Source organism: Marmota flaviventris, chromosome 18, assembly GCF_047511675.1.
Source record: "Marmota flaviventris isolate mMarFla1 chromosome 18, mMarFla1.hap1, whole genome shotgun sequence".
In the NCBI taxonomy this organism is placed as follows: domain Eukaryota; kingdom Metazoa; phylum Chordata; class Mammalia; order Rodentia; family Sciuridae; genus Marmota; species Marmota flaviventris.
Window position 1 is genome coordinate 8,409,574 of NC_092515.1, and position 14,863 is coordinate 8,424,436.

The 14,863-nt window shown below is 51.2% G+C and overlaps 1 protein-coding gene across 1 annotated transcript; it reads left to right on the forward strand.

Moving 5' to 3' along the window:
- Window positions 1-418: 418 nt before the first annotated feature.
- LOC139702670 (sulfotransferase 2A1-like) lies at window positions 419-14,497 on the forward strand. Its single transcript, XM_071604286.1, has 6 exons — window positions 419-551; window positions 2,172-2,380; window positions 5,089-5,215; window positions 8,783-8,877; window positions 10,905-11,082; window positions 14,385-14,497. Exons 1-6 carry the CDS (start codon window positions 419-421, stop codon window positions 14,495-14,497), a joined length of 855 nt encoding a protein of 284 aa, XP_071460387.1.
- The last annotated feature ends 366 nt before the right edge of the window (window positions 14,498-14,863 follow it).

A 14,863-nucleotide genomic window follows, 5' to 3' on the forward strand; every position in this document is an offset into this window, starting at 1 on the left:
GCCCTCGGAGTCCTCCACTCAGATTTTGGAGCAAGGGAAATCTAAGAAAAATCTGACTGAAACCTGAATTTGGAAACTTCCTGTACTCTATGATTTTTCAAGACATCTAAAAACATTCTGAAATATAAATCTTTTTCTAAATGTTTGTTTCGTGTGTGTATTTTTTGAATGACCACTTCCTGCCAAGCACTCACCAGCAGATGGCCCCAGGATGCCCTTGAGCTGGGTTCACAATTGCTCAACACGAGGAACCTCTCATCCACAGATCACAATGTTTATTTCTCCTTATCGGCCAATTAATTCCACTGCAAAGTTGGGAAAGTTAATGATTCTTTTGACTTTAAGACTGAATTCCATCTCCGCCATCTGCCACGACCTCTACAGCTGGAACCTAACGCCACGCGCACAGTCTGTCAGCATGTCAGAGGACGGTGTGTGGTTCGAAGGGATCCGTTTCCCGAATAGGTACCAAACTGAATATTTAAGAACAGCATGTGAGAAGTTTGTGATGAAGGATGAAGACACAGTAATCGTGTCTTACCCCAAATCAGGTGAGGAAACAGGACAGGAACCGCCCATGAGAAAGGCCAGGGTGACGTTCCTCACCCACTCAGTAGAGGGACTGCCCGCGCTCTCCACGCCAGTGAGCGCTGCTTTGGGGAGAAAGGCGCAGTGCCCAGGACACTTCCATTCAGACCAGGACAGAGTGACATAAGTGCTCGGCAGAGATCATCAAAGGTATTGGAAGCCAATGTACCAGTGAAGCCTAAGCAGATTCAGGCATTTGTGTGGTGGTATGGAGAAGGGGGTGGGAGAGGGCACCCTACATTTCCCTGGGGAAATCTCTATGTTCTGGGCGTCTTGAGGTGGAAGGAAGCAAGGGCAGTGTCCCACACCAGTGACTTCCCAGCTCATATTACTATGAGCACATAATACGGAAATATCCGCTCAATAGAGATGAAAGTCTGAATGGAGTCACATGGTGGGTATTGCAGAGTAGGGGAGTCAGCACGGACAACAGCTGGGAATCGGCAAGGGTTTGGAAAATTCAAGGGACTGAAAGGACTCGCATTACACATCTATGTGAGGGGACTGGGGGCAGGAGAATTGCAAACTGGGTGAGCATTGAGGCCAATGGCCTTGGAAGGGGAACGGGTTGGAAAGTCAAGGGCAGTGGGAACATATTAAAAGGATCTCAGAAAAGAGCCCAAACAAAATGTGGTCGAGTGACACATGGAAGATTTTAGTTGTCAGCCTTGGAAAGGAAGAAAATTCTGACGCGTGTTCCAGGAGATAAGTATTGAGGGCATCGTGCTAAATGAAATAAGTTCAGCACAGAAGGACGAGCGCCATAAATGCAAACTACTAGTGTAGTCAAGTCCATGGCAACAGAGAACAGGATGGTGGTACAGGGGCAAGAGAAGAGGTGGGGGAGCTGCTGCTTCATGAGCAGAGTTTCCATTTTCCAAGATGACAACGCTCAGGACCTTGGCTGAGCAACTTTGGGAATGGACAACACTATGGAGCGCATGCTTTAAAGTGCTCATGAGCCAGGCGCAGCGGCACATGCCTGGAATCCCAGCCGCTCAGGAGGCTGAGGCAGGAGGATCACAAGTCCCAGGCAACTTAATGAGAATCTATCTCCAGGGTTTTGTTTTTTTTTTTTTTTTTTTTTTTTTTTTGAGGGGGGGAGGGGAGGGTCTTTGTCTTGTTTTGTTTGCTTTTTTATTTTTTATTTTTTGATTGGGGGGGTTGTTTGTTTGTAGTTTTGTTTTTAGATACTGGGGATTGAAACCAGGGGAACTTTACCACTCAGCTACATGCCCAGGATATTTTGAGATAGGCTCTTGCTAAGTTGCTTAGGGATTCTCTGATTCGCTAAGGATGGCCTCAAACTTGCCATCCTTCTGCCTCAGCCTCCTGAGCTGCTGGGATTACAGGCATGCACCACCAACCCAACAAGAACCTGTCTCAAAATAAAAAAATAAAGAGGGCTGGGAATGGGGCTCCGAGGTATAGCGTCTCTGGGTGAAATTCCTAATACTGCAAAAAATAAGTCAATAAATAAAAAATGTTAAATGGTTATCACAGAAAGCTCATCTATTTTACCATAATTTTTACTTCAAAGGTCACACTGAAAGGAGTGAACGTCACTTTTCCCTCTTTTCCAGGAACCCTATGGTTGATTGAAATTCTCTGCCTGATTCACTCACGCGGGGACCCCAAGTGGGTTCAATCAGTGCCCTTCTGGAAGCGCTCACCCTGGATAGAGATAAACTACGCTGAGCAGGTAGACAGAGACTCGGAGGACCCGCGCTTCTTCACCTCCCACCTTCCTTTCCACCTCTTCCCCAAGTCCTTCTTCACTTCCAAGGGCAAGGTCAGTGCCTGATGCTGTAGAAATGCTTGACAAATGCCTCTTAGACTTTAACCTGCCCCCAAAGCCCCAGAGATCCTGCTGGGGGTGCCTTCTCATTGGGCAGGAAGAGAGGGACTGGGACCCGCGGGCATCCGGTGAGGCCCATGTTGCCACACCTAGAACCATGCTTGAGGACAAGGACTGGACGGCCCACAGGTTATTGAAGCCTGAGTTAAGGTGGAGCCAGGTGCAGTGGCTCACATCTGTAACCCCAGAGCTCAGGAGGCTGAGGCAGTAGGATCAGGAGTTCAAAGCCAGCTTCAGCAACTTACTGAGGGCCTAAGCAACTCAGCCAGACCCTGTGTCTAAATCAAATGTAAAAAGGGCTGGGGATGTGGCTCAGGGTTAAGTCCCTCTGGGTTCAATCCCTGGTACAAAAAAAAAAAAAAAAAAAAAAAAGCTTGGTGTAAAAGGACAAAAACCGAATCTTAGAAAATGACATTTTAAGTACAACCTTACATTTACAGCTGCATTATGTACTAGATTGCCCCGCTTTTGCTGCCCTAACAGAGGAATAGTAAGTCTCCTGCCTCATAGTGAAGTCAGCTGGTCATATCAGCTGCGGGAGCCCAGGTGGCTCTGGAGGCCTGGCCACTCTCTCTAAGGATGGCCACCTGCTGCACAGAGCAGGGGCCTGAGTCCACCAGCGCGTGAGCCTCCCTGGGGCTTAGAGCTGATCAGAAGGAACAGGGAGAGCCAGGGTCCCAGCCACTGCGTGCTGTTTTTGGAAACAGTTTGCTGGAAGGTATTCATTTGTGTATGATTTTTTTTAATTTCTATACTTAAACTACATCTGGAAACATCACCTCAGAATCTCCTCTGTTGGCCAGGCACAGTGACTCTCAGCTGTAATCTCAGCGGCTTGGGAGGCTGAGGCAGGAGGATCACAAATTCAAGGCCAGTCTCAGTGATCTAGCAAGGCCCTAAGCAACTCAGTGAGAACTTATCTCAAAATAAAAAATTAAAAGGAAGGGGATGTGGCTCAGTGCTCTTGAGGGAAATCCCCAGCATGAAAATCATCCTCATCATCATCTCCTCTCTTGGAAATGTCATGTGGGTGCAGCAACAATGAATTTGTCCCCTTACAACTATCTGCAGGTGTCTATGTGAGTCTGGCAAATAAATCACTGGCTGGGAAACGGAGTCCTTGAATAATGCACAGGAGAGTTGGTGCAAAACGAAAAGCAAAATTCTGATATTCAAACTCCAAGTGACCCTGCCCGAGTGTGTGTGTGGGGTGTGTGTGTGTGTGTGTGTGTCTTTGTGTGTGTGTGTGTGTGTGTGAATCTCAAACACTATCTCAGGTATGGGGCTGGGGCTCAGTGGTAGAGCACTTGCCTAACATGTGAGGCACTGGGTTCCATACTCAGCACCACATAAAAATAAAGGCACCATGTCCGTCTACAAAAATTATTATCTTGATGATACGTACACAACTGGGTTACCATCTTCCTGATAGGATGAGAACACTTCTACTTTCCAGAAAGTCTACTGTTGCAGCAAGTAACCATCTTCCAGATGAGAGTTGTTCCAGAAAGTTCTACCATGCCAGAAAGTTCCCTCATGCCCATTCAGTCAGTGCCCACCGACAAAGGCAAATACCATGCTTAATTACAGCTGTAAATTAGTTTTATTTTGCTGTGTTTTTCTGCCAGAGATTGAACCCAAGGGCACTTAACCACTGAGCCACATCCACAGCCCTTTTTATTTTTTATTTGGAGACAGGGTCTTGCTAAGTTGCTTCAGGCCATGCTACATTGGTGGGACTGGCTTCAAACTTGTGATCTTCCTACCTAAAGCCCCCAAGCCACAGGGACTGCGGGACTGCACACCAAGCCCAGGTGTGGACTAGTTCTGGTTGTTCTTTATTCCCGCACATGGACTCAGGCTGTGAGCACCTAGGTATCTGGATTCATTCGCCCAATGGAATGTGTGTCGTGGGTGGGGAACGACTGTATATTGTATGTCTATAAATATGCCATGACTTATCCATCACCCCGTTGGCAATCCTTAAAGCACACAGACTTCTCATGGTGAGAAGGAACATACCAGGGTTCCTCTTGCCTTTGTCCATCCGGCCACCGTGATATTTCCCAGGAACCTTCACCTGCATGTCCCGTTAATGACTATGGTCACTGAGATCATCCAATCAGCCAGGCACGCGAGCACACACTGGTGAGCCCAGCAACCCAGGACACAGGCAGGAAGACTGCAGGTTTAAGGCGGCCTCTGCAATCTACGGATACCCTGTCTCAAAATAAAAATAAAAACGGCAGGTAGCTTCACTCAGCACACCGCTGTGTTAAATTTCCAGACACACAGGAAAATATTTCATTCATATTTAGGAGACATTTAATGCAAATTAAAGCTCAAGGTTAAAGGTAAAATCTGGACGTGTTAGTGCACACCTGTAACCCCAGCAGCTCAGGAGGCTGAGGTAGGAGGATCGCCAGTTCAATGCCCTCCTCAGCAACTTAGTGAGACACTAAGCAACTCAGTGAGACCCTGTCTCGAAATAAAAACCAAACAGGGGGGTGCTGGGGATGTGGCTCCGTGGTTAAGCACCCCTGAGTTCAATCCCTGGTACCCAAATAAATAAATAAAGGTAAAGATCAAAAAAGGTGGAAATGACAGTATCAACTGTACATTCTCTCCTGTTTCCATTTAAGGTGATTTATATCATCAGAAATCCCAGAGATGCTCTTGTGTCTGGCTATTTTTTCTGGAGCAGGACAAACTTTGTTAAGAATCCAGACTCACTGGAACAGTTCTTTGAAGAGTTCATCCAAGGAAATGGTGAGTGTCCTTCACGCACAGAAGCTGGGGTGCACAGGGTCCCCATTCAGACCTCACTTGGCCCCAACCCGAGGCCCTGATTCCCGCCTCCTGTGGATGCACCGCCCATCACCCCCGAAACCAGACCTGCCCAGGTTCCTGCTCTGCTGCCCACCAGCACAGCCCAGCCCTCCCGCTGCCCGTGGGGAGCCGCCTGGCTGTCCTCCCCTGAGTTCCCGGCACCGACCCTCTGCTCACGCTCTTCTCTCAGCTCTCCCTGATTTGGGACTTTCTGAAAGTCAGCTTGTCCTTGTCTTCCTGAAAAATGAAATCCTGACCTTCCACCATTCTTTGGAAAAGTCGTTTCTTTTCAAAGCTCCCTTTCTCCTCTTTTCCTTTCTGCTTCACAATTTGCTGAGTAATCCGGGAGAAGTAGCACACACCTGTGATCGCAGTGGCTCAGGAGGCTGAGGCAGGAGGATTGCAAGTTCAAGGCCAGCCTCACCAACTCAGGCCCTAAGCAACTCGGTGAGGCTAACTTGGTGAGAACTGTCTCAGAATTTTAAAATATTAAAACGGGGCTCCGGGTGTGGCCCAGTGATTACACGCCCCAGGTCCAATCCTTGGTACCAAGAACAAAAGTCTGAGCTCTGTGCTCTCTGGGAGCAGAGGTTTGGTGCTTTCAGTTTTGCAGTGTCTCTCCACGCTGCGTGAAAAGCCCACATCCCCACTGCGAGGGCCTCGCAAGCCCGCAGCCCCAAGACAGCTCCCTAGGGAGCACCACAGGCATCTAAGTCCCTGTGTCCACCAGGAGCTCCACAGGCACCTAAGCCAGTGTGTCCACTAGGGGGCGCCACAGGCACCGAAGCCCTGTGTCCACCCCTGAGCACATCTTCCCCACACCCCGAACTCGCCGCCTCCCATTCTTCCTGATCAGGCAGCAGAACCAGCCACCTGTGAGGCCCAGATCCACCCTACTGCACGGTGTCCTCTCTTGGCCACCCCTGTCTCATGCCCCTGGCCACCTTCCCTTATCTAACTCGTAACCAAGTCCCAGAACCTCGATGGAGCCCTGTGTTGTCACCAGTCGGGGATCTTTCCTTCCTATTAAGGCAACATCCACCCCCAGCTCCACTCATATCTATTTGCTCCCTTCCTTGGCCCTTTCACCAACAGGCGCCTATTTAGTTCCTTATCCCTGAGCCTCACACTACAACCCCAGCACCTCCAGAGCTCATGGTTGGTCCCCAGGTATTGGGATGGCTCTTGTCCCATGGCAGGTGTCTCGTCGCCCTTGTTAAATAACAGTGTCCACTAGCCATCCCTTCCACAGCCACACTGCTGCTCCTCACCTGGATCCTGGTGGCCTCCCCGCTGCGCTTCCCCTGCATGCCACACTGCAGTCACCTGCCACACACTGCACACTTGACCTTCTCCTTACACCTCCATCCCCGTCCTCAGCATAAAGTGCTGTCTGAGCAGCGCGGCCCCCAGCTGAAGGCTTCAGGCCTCCTTTCTGCCTCGCCCAGCCTCCCCTTCAGAAGAAGAGGGCAGTGAAGCCACATGATGGACATCAGGGAGCCCCCCTCACTAGTGGTGTATTTGATCCTGCCATTGGTGTCTAGAAAAGTCTGGATTGTGCTTCAGAGGTCCCCAGGAATCTTACAAAATGGAATCAGTGGTGGTGGGTGATGACGCCATCACCTACAACCCCACCCTTGCCCCCATCTCCCTTGAACTCCTGCACAGGCCTCTTTCTTGCTTATCCAGTTGTATTAGTCAGCTTTTCATTACTCTATCAAAATCCCCAAGGCAGACTACTTTAAAATGAAAAGGGTTTATGTGGGCTCACAGTTCCAGAAGTACAATATCCAAAGAGCATGGCATGGGCACCGGTGAGGGGCCCCTGGGCTGCCTCTCATCCTGAGGAGAGTGCTCCTGTATCTCTGTGTGCTCTCTCTTCCCCTCCTTACAAAGCCATAAGAGGCTGGGCACTGTGGTGCATGTCTGTAATCCCAGCTACCTGGGAGGACGAGGCAGGAGGATCCCCAGTTAGAGGCCAGCCTCAGCAACTTAGCCAGACCCTGTCTCAATAAAAAGGACTGGGGTGAATCTCAGTGGTAGAGTGACCCACGGTTCAATCCCCAGTGCCATAAAAATGAAGAAGGGGGGGTTGAAAAGCCACAGGGATCCATCAGGACCCATGACTCTAGTGACCTAAACAGATCACTTCCCAAGGTCACGCCTTTGTACACGGCCAGCTGCACTTGTCCCTCTTAATACCCTGAGTTTAACTTCCAGGATTAGACTCCTGTCTGAGTTTGGGGCGTCAATCCACATTCAGAACATAGCACCAACCGGGAGCTCAGAGAAAATATAGTAAAACCACTGTGGCGTCTACCCCATGTTTATGCAGATTCACCCACTCGATTCCCAATTTGGTGGCCTCTGGGGCAGGCTGACACTGTTCCTTCCTCCTGGGTGCCACCAGCAGAAGGGAGAGATGCTCTGTGGCCCTGAAAAAGCTTCTTTTCTGAGACCACCAAATTCCAGACCCCACCTCCACTGCTGAGAGAGGCCCCAGGGGTCTGCTCCTGTCTTTCTGTGACCTCTGTCACCACAGGAGCCACAGGAAGCAAGCCAGGGACGCCAGAAGCAGGGAAACGGAGTTCCCACCTGAAAGACGTTGGCCCGAGTCTTAGATGAAGCCTTGAACTTGAACTTTTGAGTGTGCTGGACCGTTGGCACTTCAGGCCTGTGGGGAGGACAGGCAAGCCTTGAGGCCCAGGGCAGAACGCTGTGGTTTGGATATGGCTGAAATGTCCCCCCGTGGCCATGTGTCATGAGCTTAGCACCAGGGTGACAATATTGGAAGGGTCAGGAACCTGTCAGAGGTGACAGTGGGAGAGGCCCTGCCCTCAGGAGGAATCGGGATGCTCCTGGAGAGAGCCACCCTCCAAGCTCCCTCTGGTCCTGGAGGAGAGGTGGCTTCCCCTCTTGTGCATGGTCCTTCCCGTGGCACAAGCCATGAGGCTGCCTAGCCACCAGCGATGACCAACCATGGGCGTGCAAGGTGAAGACTAGGCCAATCATCTGGATCCCAACATTTCACTGTGTGCATGCATGTGTGTGTGCAGGCATGTGTGTGCATGTATGTGTGCATGTGCGTGTGTGTGTCTGTGTGTGCATGCATGTGTGTGCATGTGCCTGTGTGTGCCTATGTGTGCATGCATGTGTGTTCATGTGTGTGTATGCATATGTGTGTGTGCTTCATGTATGTTCTTGCGTGTGTGTGCATGCATGTGTGTGTGTGTGTGTGTATGTGTGTAGGGCAGTGCAGACCCAAGAGCTAATCCCACTGTTATAGACCTCCCTGAGGCTAATCTTTGTCAGAGCCACTGAGGAAGGTAGATGTAGAGAGAGTGGTGACCATGGTGAGAAGAGGAACCCGTGGACGCTGTAAGTACATAGGCGTGTCATCTGTGAGCTGTATCCTAACCAGCCTGGCAGGGGCTGGGGGGGTGGGGGGAGTGTAGCTTCTCAGCTCTCCTGGAGTGTGTGACCTGTCCCCCTGTGCCCGCCCCGCAGTGCCCTATGGATCATGGTTTGAGCACATTCGTGGCTGGATGTCCGTGAGACACAGGGCGAACGTCCTGCTGCTGAGTTATGAGGATCTGCAGAAGGTGAGCCCCGTTATGGCCAGCGCCTGCCCGCGCCCCAACATCCTCACTCCCCCTGACGTCCCTGGTCCTCAGTTTCTCCCCTCCACGCTCCCTGTCAAAGCAGAGCCTCTCAGGGGTCACAAGAGTGAGATGAGCCCTGGGCCTCCATCGCCCTGCTCTGCTTGACCCTCCCCAAGCTCCGGCTCCCTCCCCACGTCTTCCAGTTGACTTCCTCTTGCACCATCCACAGGGCCCTCCTGTGCCTGGCCTGCACCCCATGGGGTTCAGGTTTTCCTGGGAGCATGAGGTACAATGCTGCTGAGGACCTAGTGTTGAGAGGGGCGGGTGGGAACGGTTTCCTCTCCGAGGTGTGTCCAGCTGCCCAACTGTCCGTCATCTCTGCTGCCTGAGACAGGACAGAGACGGAGCTCAGTGTCAATAAGCATTGGACACGCCCAGAACTAGACGTGCCAAAGGTACCACGGGTGCTCAAAACTGGAAGGAGGGACTGGGGCTCCTTGGAGAGCAGAACCAGAGCCTGCTGTCCCGCAGCCCAGGGGACAACGAGGGGCAACGAGGGCTCAGGCCTTTCCAATCAGCTAATAGGAAGTTGAAGGCGCCCACACGGACTGGTGACCTAGTCTGAGGCATAGACATGCCGGGGCCCTGGTTCTGGTCGTGGCACGTTGTAGGGACTTCGTAGATACGTGCAGTTGCTCTGTGGGAGTCAATTAATTATGAATGGGATTAATGTGAATTAGAAATTTCAAAATTTTCTGATTTTTTGGAATTTTTAAAGAAAGTATGAAAAACTACAACCCTAACAGCGACTGGACCATTGGAAAAGAACTTGACCTTTAGTGGAAACAGACAACAGAGGGAGGCATTGACACAGGTGTTTCCGTCCCCTGAGACACCCCCGCCTGCCACACGGCCTGCTGCAGGGCCCTCCTGGGCCAGGAAGCCTTGGCCCCAGCTCCAGAGCAAGCCCCCGCCCCCCTGCACTTCTCTCCCAACTCAGAGAGAACTTGTGAGTCACTGCCACAGCCACGCACCTTCTTGTTAGATGGTAACTGGGGCCCATGGAGCAAAAATGATAATAAAAGCACGGTAGTCCTGAGAAGACGGTCGTCCATCCCAAGCACATCATTTCTTGTTATAAAAATCCCTTTCCTCAAGCTGGGTGTCATTGTGCACACCTGTGATCCCAGTGACTCGGGAGGCCAAGGCAGGAGGATCACAAGTTCAAGGCCAGCCTCAGCAACTTGGCAAGACCCTGTCTCAAAATTGAAAAAAATAAATAAAAACATAAATGGGATGCAGCCCACTGGAAAACCACCCCTGGTTCAGTCCCCAGTAGCACAATGAACACATAAATATACAAAGCTGTGTTCCAATAAAACTGCTAGAAATAGAGAAGAAACCCCAGGCCCTGTCTTGGAGGTGTCCTCACCTCACCTCCTACACATCCCCCATGCCCACTCTTCTCGGCCTCTTTCCTTTTTTTTTTCTTCTTATATCCAACTCAATCCTTTTTCACGTCTGTTTTTCTTTTATAATGTTTATTATTTTTAGTTACAGGTGGACACAATGTCTTTATTTTACTTTTATGTGGTGCTGAGGATCGAACCCAGTGCCTCATGGATGACAGGCGAGCGCTCCACCTCTGAGCCACAACCCCAGCCCTCACTTCTGTTTTTTGAAGGATTTTTTTGGTGGGGGTGTGGGGTACTGGGGATTGAACCCAGTGGCACTTAACCCCTGAGCCACATCCCCAGCCTTTTTATATTTTATTGTGAGACAGGATCTCACTGAGTTGCGTAGGATTTTATCAAGGTGTGGCTGGCCTCCAACCTGTGATCCTCTGGCCTCAGCCTCCAGAGACTCTGGGACCTCAGGCTGACCCACTCCACCTGGTCCTTGCTCACTTCCAGATCATGGTCCTCTCTTTCTTCCTGCTTCTATGTCTCCTCCTTCTACAGCCCCTCCTCTCCTTCTCGCTTTTGTCTCGCTCTTTCCCATCCTCACACGGGGTTTTTTCCTCTTAGAACTCAAGAAGCACCATAGAGAGGATCTGTCAGTTCCTGGGGAAGCAGTTAAATCCAGAAGAACTGGACTCCGTCCTCAAGAACAGCTCCTTCCAAGTCATGAAACAAAACAAGATGTCCAACTTTGCTGTCCTTCCTGAGGAGCTCATGAACACCGGGTTCTTAATTACAAGAAAAGGTAAAAGGAAGGGCTCTGACCTGGGAATGCGGGAGGACTGGAGGCCGTGCCCACTCACCAGAGAGGACTGCGCCACCAACCCTGACTCCTGGCGCCCAGGCGCTTGGGGGAAGCTGAGAGGGCCTGGGAGGGGCAGGCGGCATTGTGTCCTGCCTGGGCGGGCCACTGTGACAGCAGAGAGAGCTGCTGCCCTCCCAGACCTCCCACACCTACCACAACCCCAAGCCCACCCCAGAGAATCTCCCCTGGTGCTGATACCCTGGTAGACGGGAGCCACCATTGTCCCATTAGTCAGCTTGGCATGGGCCACCAAGGACCTGAGACTTTCCAGGAGGAAGGGTTTGTTTGGGGCTGGGGGCTGCTCCGCTCCTGGTGGTCTGGGTGGACAGAGAGGGAGACCAGAGCCACAGGGACCCCTGTGGCCCTCAGGGCCTGCCCCATGGCCCATCCCTCCCACCAGATCCACATCCTCCAGGCTCCACCCAAGGTGCCTCCCAGCGGCCAAGGTCGCCACCCTCTGGCTTTGGTGGCACTTCCACACCTCAGCTGTCTTATTTTCCCCAGGCAATCCTGGTTATTATTACCTCTAGTTATTACTATCAGCCCTGGAACCACTGTATTACTGGATATTTCTGCACATTCCTGTCTCTGGTTATTACACATCACAGAATAGGCACTTTACAACGATTTTTGCTAAATCAACAGAAAGACATATTAATCAAAGCATACGCTGACTTTTTAAGTTAAAGTGCAGTCACCAGCATGGGTAGAGACACTTTACCCACCGCATTATGACATCCAAACATCCCTTGGTCAGAATATCAAAATCGCTCAAGTCATTAACACAGAAGAGTAAACACGATAAAGAGACCCTGAGCTCAGTGGGTTTCCTGAAAACATCACACCATTGTCACATCACAGTCAGCTGCGGCTCCGGCCCCCAGGACCTCAGAACGCGCTTGCCTCTGGAGACAGGGCCTTTCCCAGGTGTCTGGGTCAAAAGGAGGCCATTACACTGGCCACGGGCCACTGTGACTCGTGCCTGCAAAAGAGGACATTTAGACAGAGACATGGAAGGAGGTCAATCTGAAGACCCAGGAAGAAGACGACCATCTCCCCAGCAAGAAGAAAGGCCTGGAACAAATCCTCCCAGAAACCCTCAGAAGGAAGCTTCCAGAACCTTCGTCCAGACTTCCAGCCTCCACTCTTTGAGGAGCACCCCACCCTGTGGCTATGGCAGCCCTCGCCCAAGAATTTGGAGTAAGACTTCTGACCGCTGAGGATTCAGGAAAAACAGAAATTGATACCTGCAGGATCTGCAGGATTTCAAATTAGCATTGGTCAGACACGTGGGGCACAGGAGGAGAAATACGGGGTTCTCCTCTGACTGACCAGCACAGTGAGACACAGGAAAAGTAACCCGCGGAGTCGTCCAACCACCAGTGAGCAGACCCCGAGCAGCCGGCCCCAGCAGCCCACTCCTCATCCTGCTCCGGGATCAGCAGGCGCCCTGCGTCCAGCGAGCAGGAGCCTCACCACAACACGCAGGTGCTTCCCCCGCTGATGTCCGACTTCCCTCCTGGATCACAGCTTTCCTGGAAGGTTCTGTTTGCAGCACTGAGATAAGCGCCGGCTGTGTGCAGCACGTGTGGCTTGGAACTTTCCTTCACCCTGTTTCCTCACAAGGTCTATGGTGGCAAAGTGTTCACAGGTACAAGCCAGGGTGGAGTCACGCCCAGCAATCACCTTGTGGTGAAGTCCTCGGGCCTGCCGTTTCAGGGTGGGAAGCCATACATACTAAATTTACCAAAATTCTAGGAAGGAGGACCTCGTTCTGGATCACCAGTAGCCAGTCATGTTCTGGGCAACACATGAGCAGAGAAAATCCACAAAAACTCTCCTAAGGCTGGAGCTGGGGCTCTAGAGCGCTTGCCTAGCACGTGGGAGGCACTGGGTTCCATTCTCAGCACCGCAGTGAATAAATAAAATAAAGTCCATTGACCACTAAAAAAAACAACTATTCTAACCAGGAAGATAAAGATGAACACGAGAGTAACATCTACAGGATACCAGGTACATACCAGACCTCTGCCCTGTTATTCATATCCATTCGAGTTGAGTTATGCTATTTGTATTTACACGATCTATATCAATTAATAGACTAGTATGCAGTCTAAAGGTCACACTAATTTAACTAACATGTTGCCCTACCACTTCAAAATTAACTTATGGGATACGTAAAATAATGCTGTGCTCATGACTTCCCCATCAACATGGGGGACGTAGTTTCTGCGTCCATCGCTTTCTCGCTGGGCTGCCCACCCAGGACTTTCTTTGCTCACCTGTAAAAGGGCCACATTGTTAGGACACTCCTTGTTTTTCCATAAATCCCTTCAGTCATTATTTATTGAGTATATACAATATGTCTGCAATCTTTGAAACACGAAGTCTTAGGCATTTTTTTAAGAATGTGGATTTCCTGATATGTTAGAAATCCATACCATATGCACACACGAGCCGCACACAGAGCAGGTCCATCTTGACCACTGCTGTGAGTAAATAAGGATGGAGAGGAACGACTCTAAACTGGTGATGAGAGACCTCACTTGGAAGGTTGCCTTGGAGTCGAGACTTGAATGAGGCCAACGGATGGGATGACGAGACGTGAGTCTCTGCTAGGAGAGCCCCGAGGAGGAGGGACGAGACATGCGGCTGAGGAGAGGGAAGCCTGTCACGTGTGAGGCTGAGCCAGAGAACCAGGTGACAGGCAAGTGGAGAGTCACAAGGGACGGCGAGGGAAACCACAAGGGACCCGTCACCTAGAGTCACACCCAGGTTGGGGGAGATGGAGCAGGAAGGGGCTGGATCCCTGGACCTGGGGAGAGGTCACAGTGGCTGCTGTGCTGGGGAGAACTCGCAAAGGTGAGCAGTCAGAGCCCAGGGACCTCTCACAATCTACTGCGGTCATCCAGGTCGGAAATGCCGTGGGCTTGGCCAAAGGTGGTGGAAATGGCAGTAGTGAGAAGCAGATAGGTTCCAGATGTATCAGAAGATGTGGCCGCCATCATTAAGGGCGCATAGTGTGTGGGCTGGGCCAGGAGAGAGGAGAGGGAAGGCAGGAAATCATTTCCAGGTGGGTAAAGTATGAAAAGGTGTGATGGCAGGTGGCTCCCCGGTGAGCCCTGGACGCTCTGCTGTTACCCCAGTGTCCTTCCCAGGTGATGGCAAGACACATCAGGGAGATGTGCTGGGGTCAGACCTGTGGGTAGCTCTCATCTGAGTCTCTGGTTTGTGTTTGCCAGGCATCTGTGGGGACTGGAAGAATCACTTCACAGTGGCCCAAGCCGAAGCCTTTGATAAGCTGTACCAGGAGAAGATGAAAGGTTTTCCTGAGGGGCTGTTCCCCTGGGAATAATGTCTGAAACTTCCAGATCTCACCTGGTTCCCTGCTTCATCTCCTGTCCCTGCACCTGTACCTCATGGGGGTTCGTGGCATAAATCCTATGGCTCGAGTTATCAAAGTAAAGAGGTGGAAACTCACACCCCTCCAGGGAAAAAGGAAACTGGGGACTCTGAACCCTCACATTGTCCCTTATCTATCATCCTTCCTCTGGTTGCTCAAGGACTCCCTCCTGCTGCAGCTAAAAAATCTCCTGCTATGACTCAGCCCACATCCCCCTGCCCACCCAAAGCCCACCAAGAGTAGCTACCTCCTCCCAAAGACCTGACTCTGCTAAAACTCTATAGACCCAGACCCTTGTTCTGGCTGCCGCGCTTCCCC

Excerpts from the sequence above, each read along its gene's own strand:
- LOC139702670 (XM_071604286.1), top strand. The coding sequence starts at position 419 with ATGTCAGAGGACGGTGTGTGGTTCGAAGGGATCCGTTTCCCGAATAGG. Across the intron at positions 2,381-5,088 it reads TCTTCACTTCCAAGGGCAAG|GTGATTTATATCATCAGAAA; the intron begins GTCAGTGCCTGA and ends TTTCCATTTAAG. Across the intron at positions 5,216-8,782 it reads AGAGTTCATCCAAGGAAATG|TGCCCTATGGATCATGGTTT; the intron begins GTGAGTGTCCTT and ends CCCGCCCCGCAG.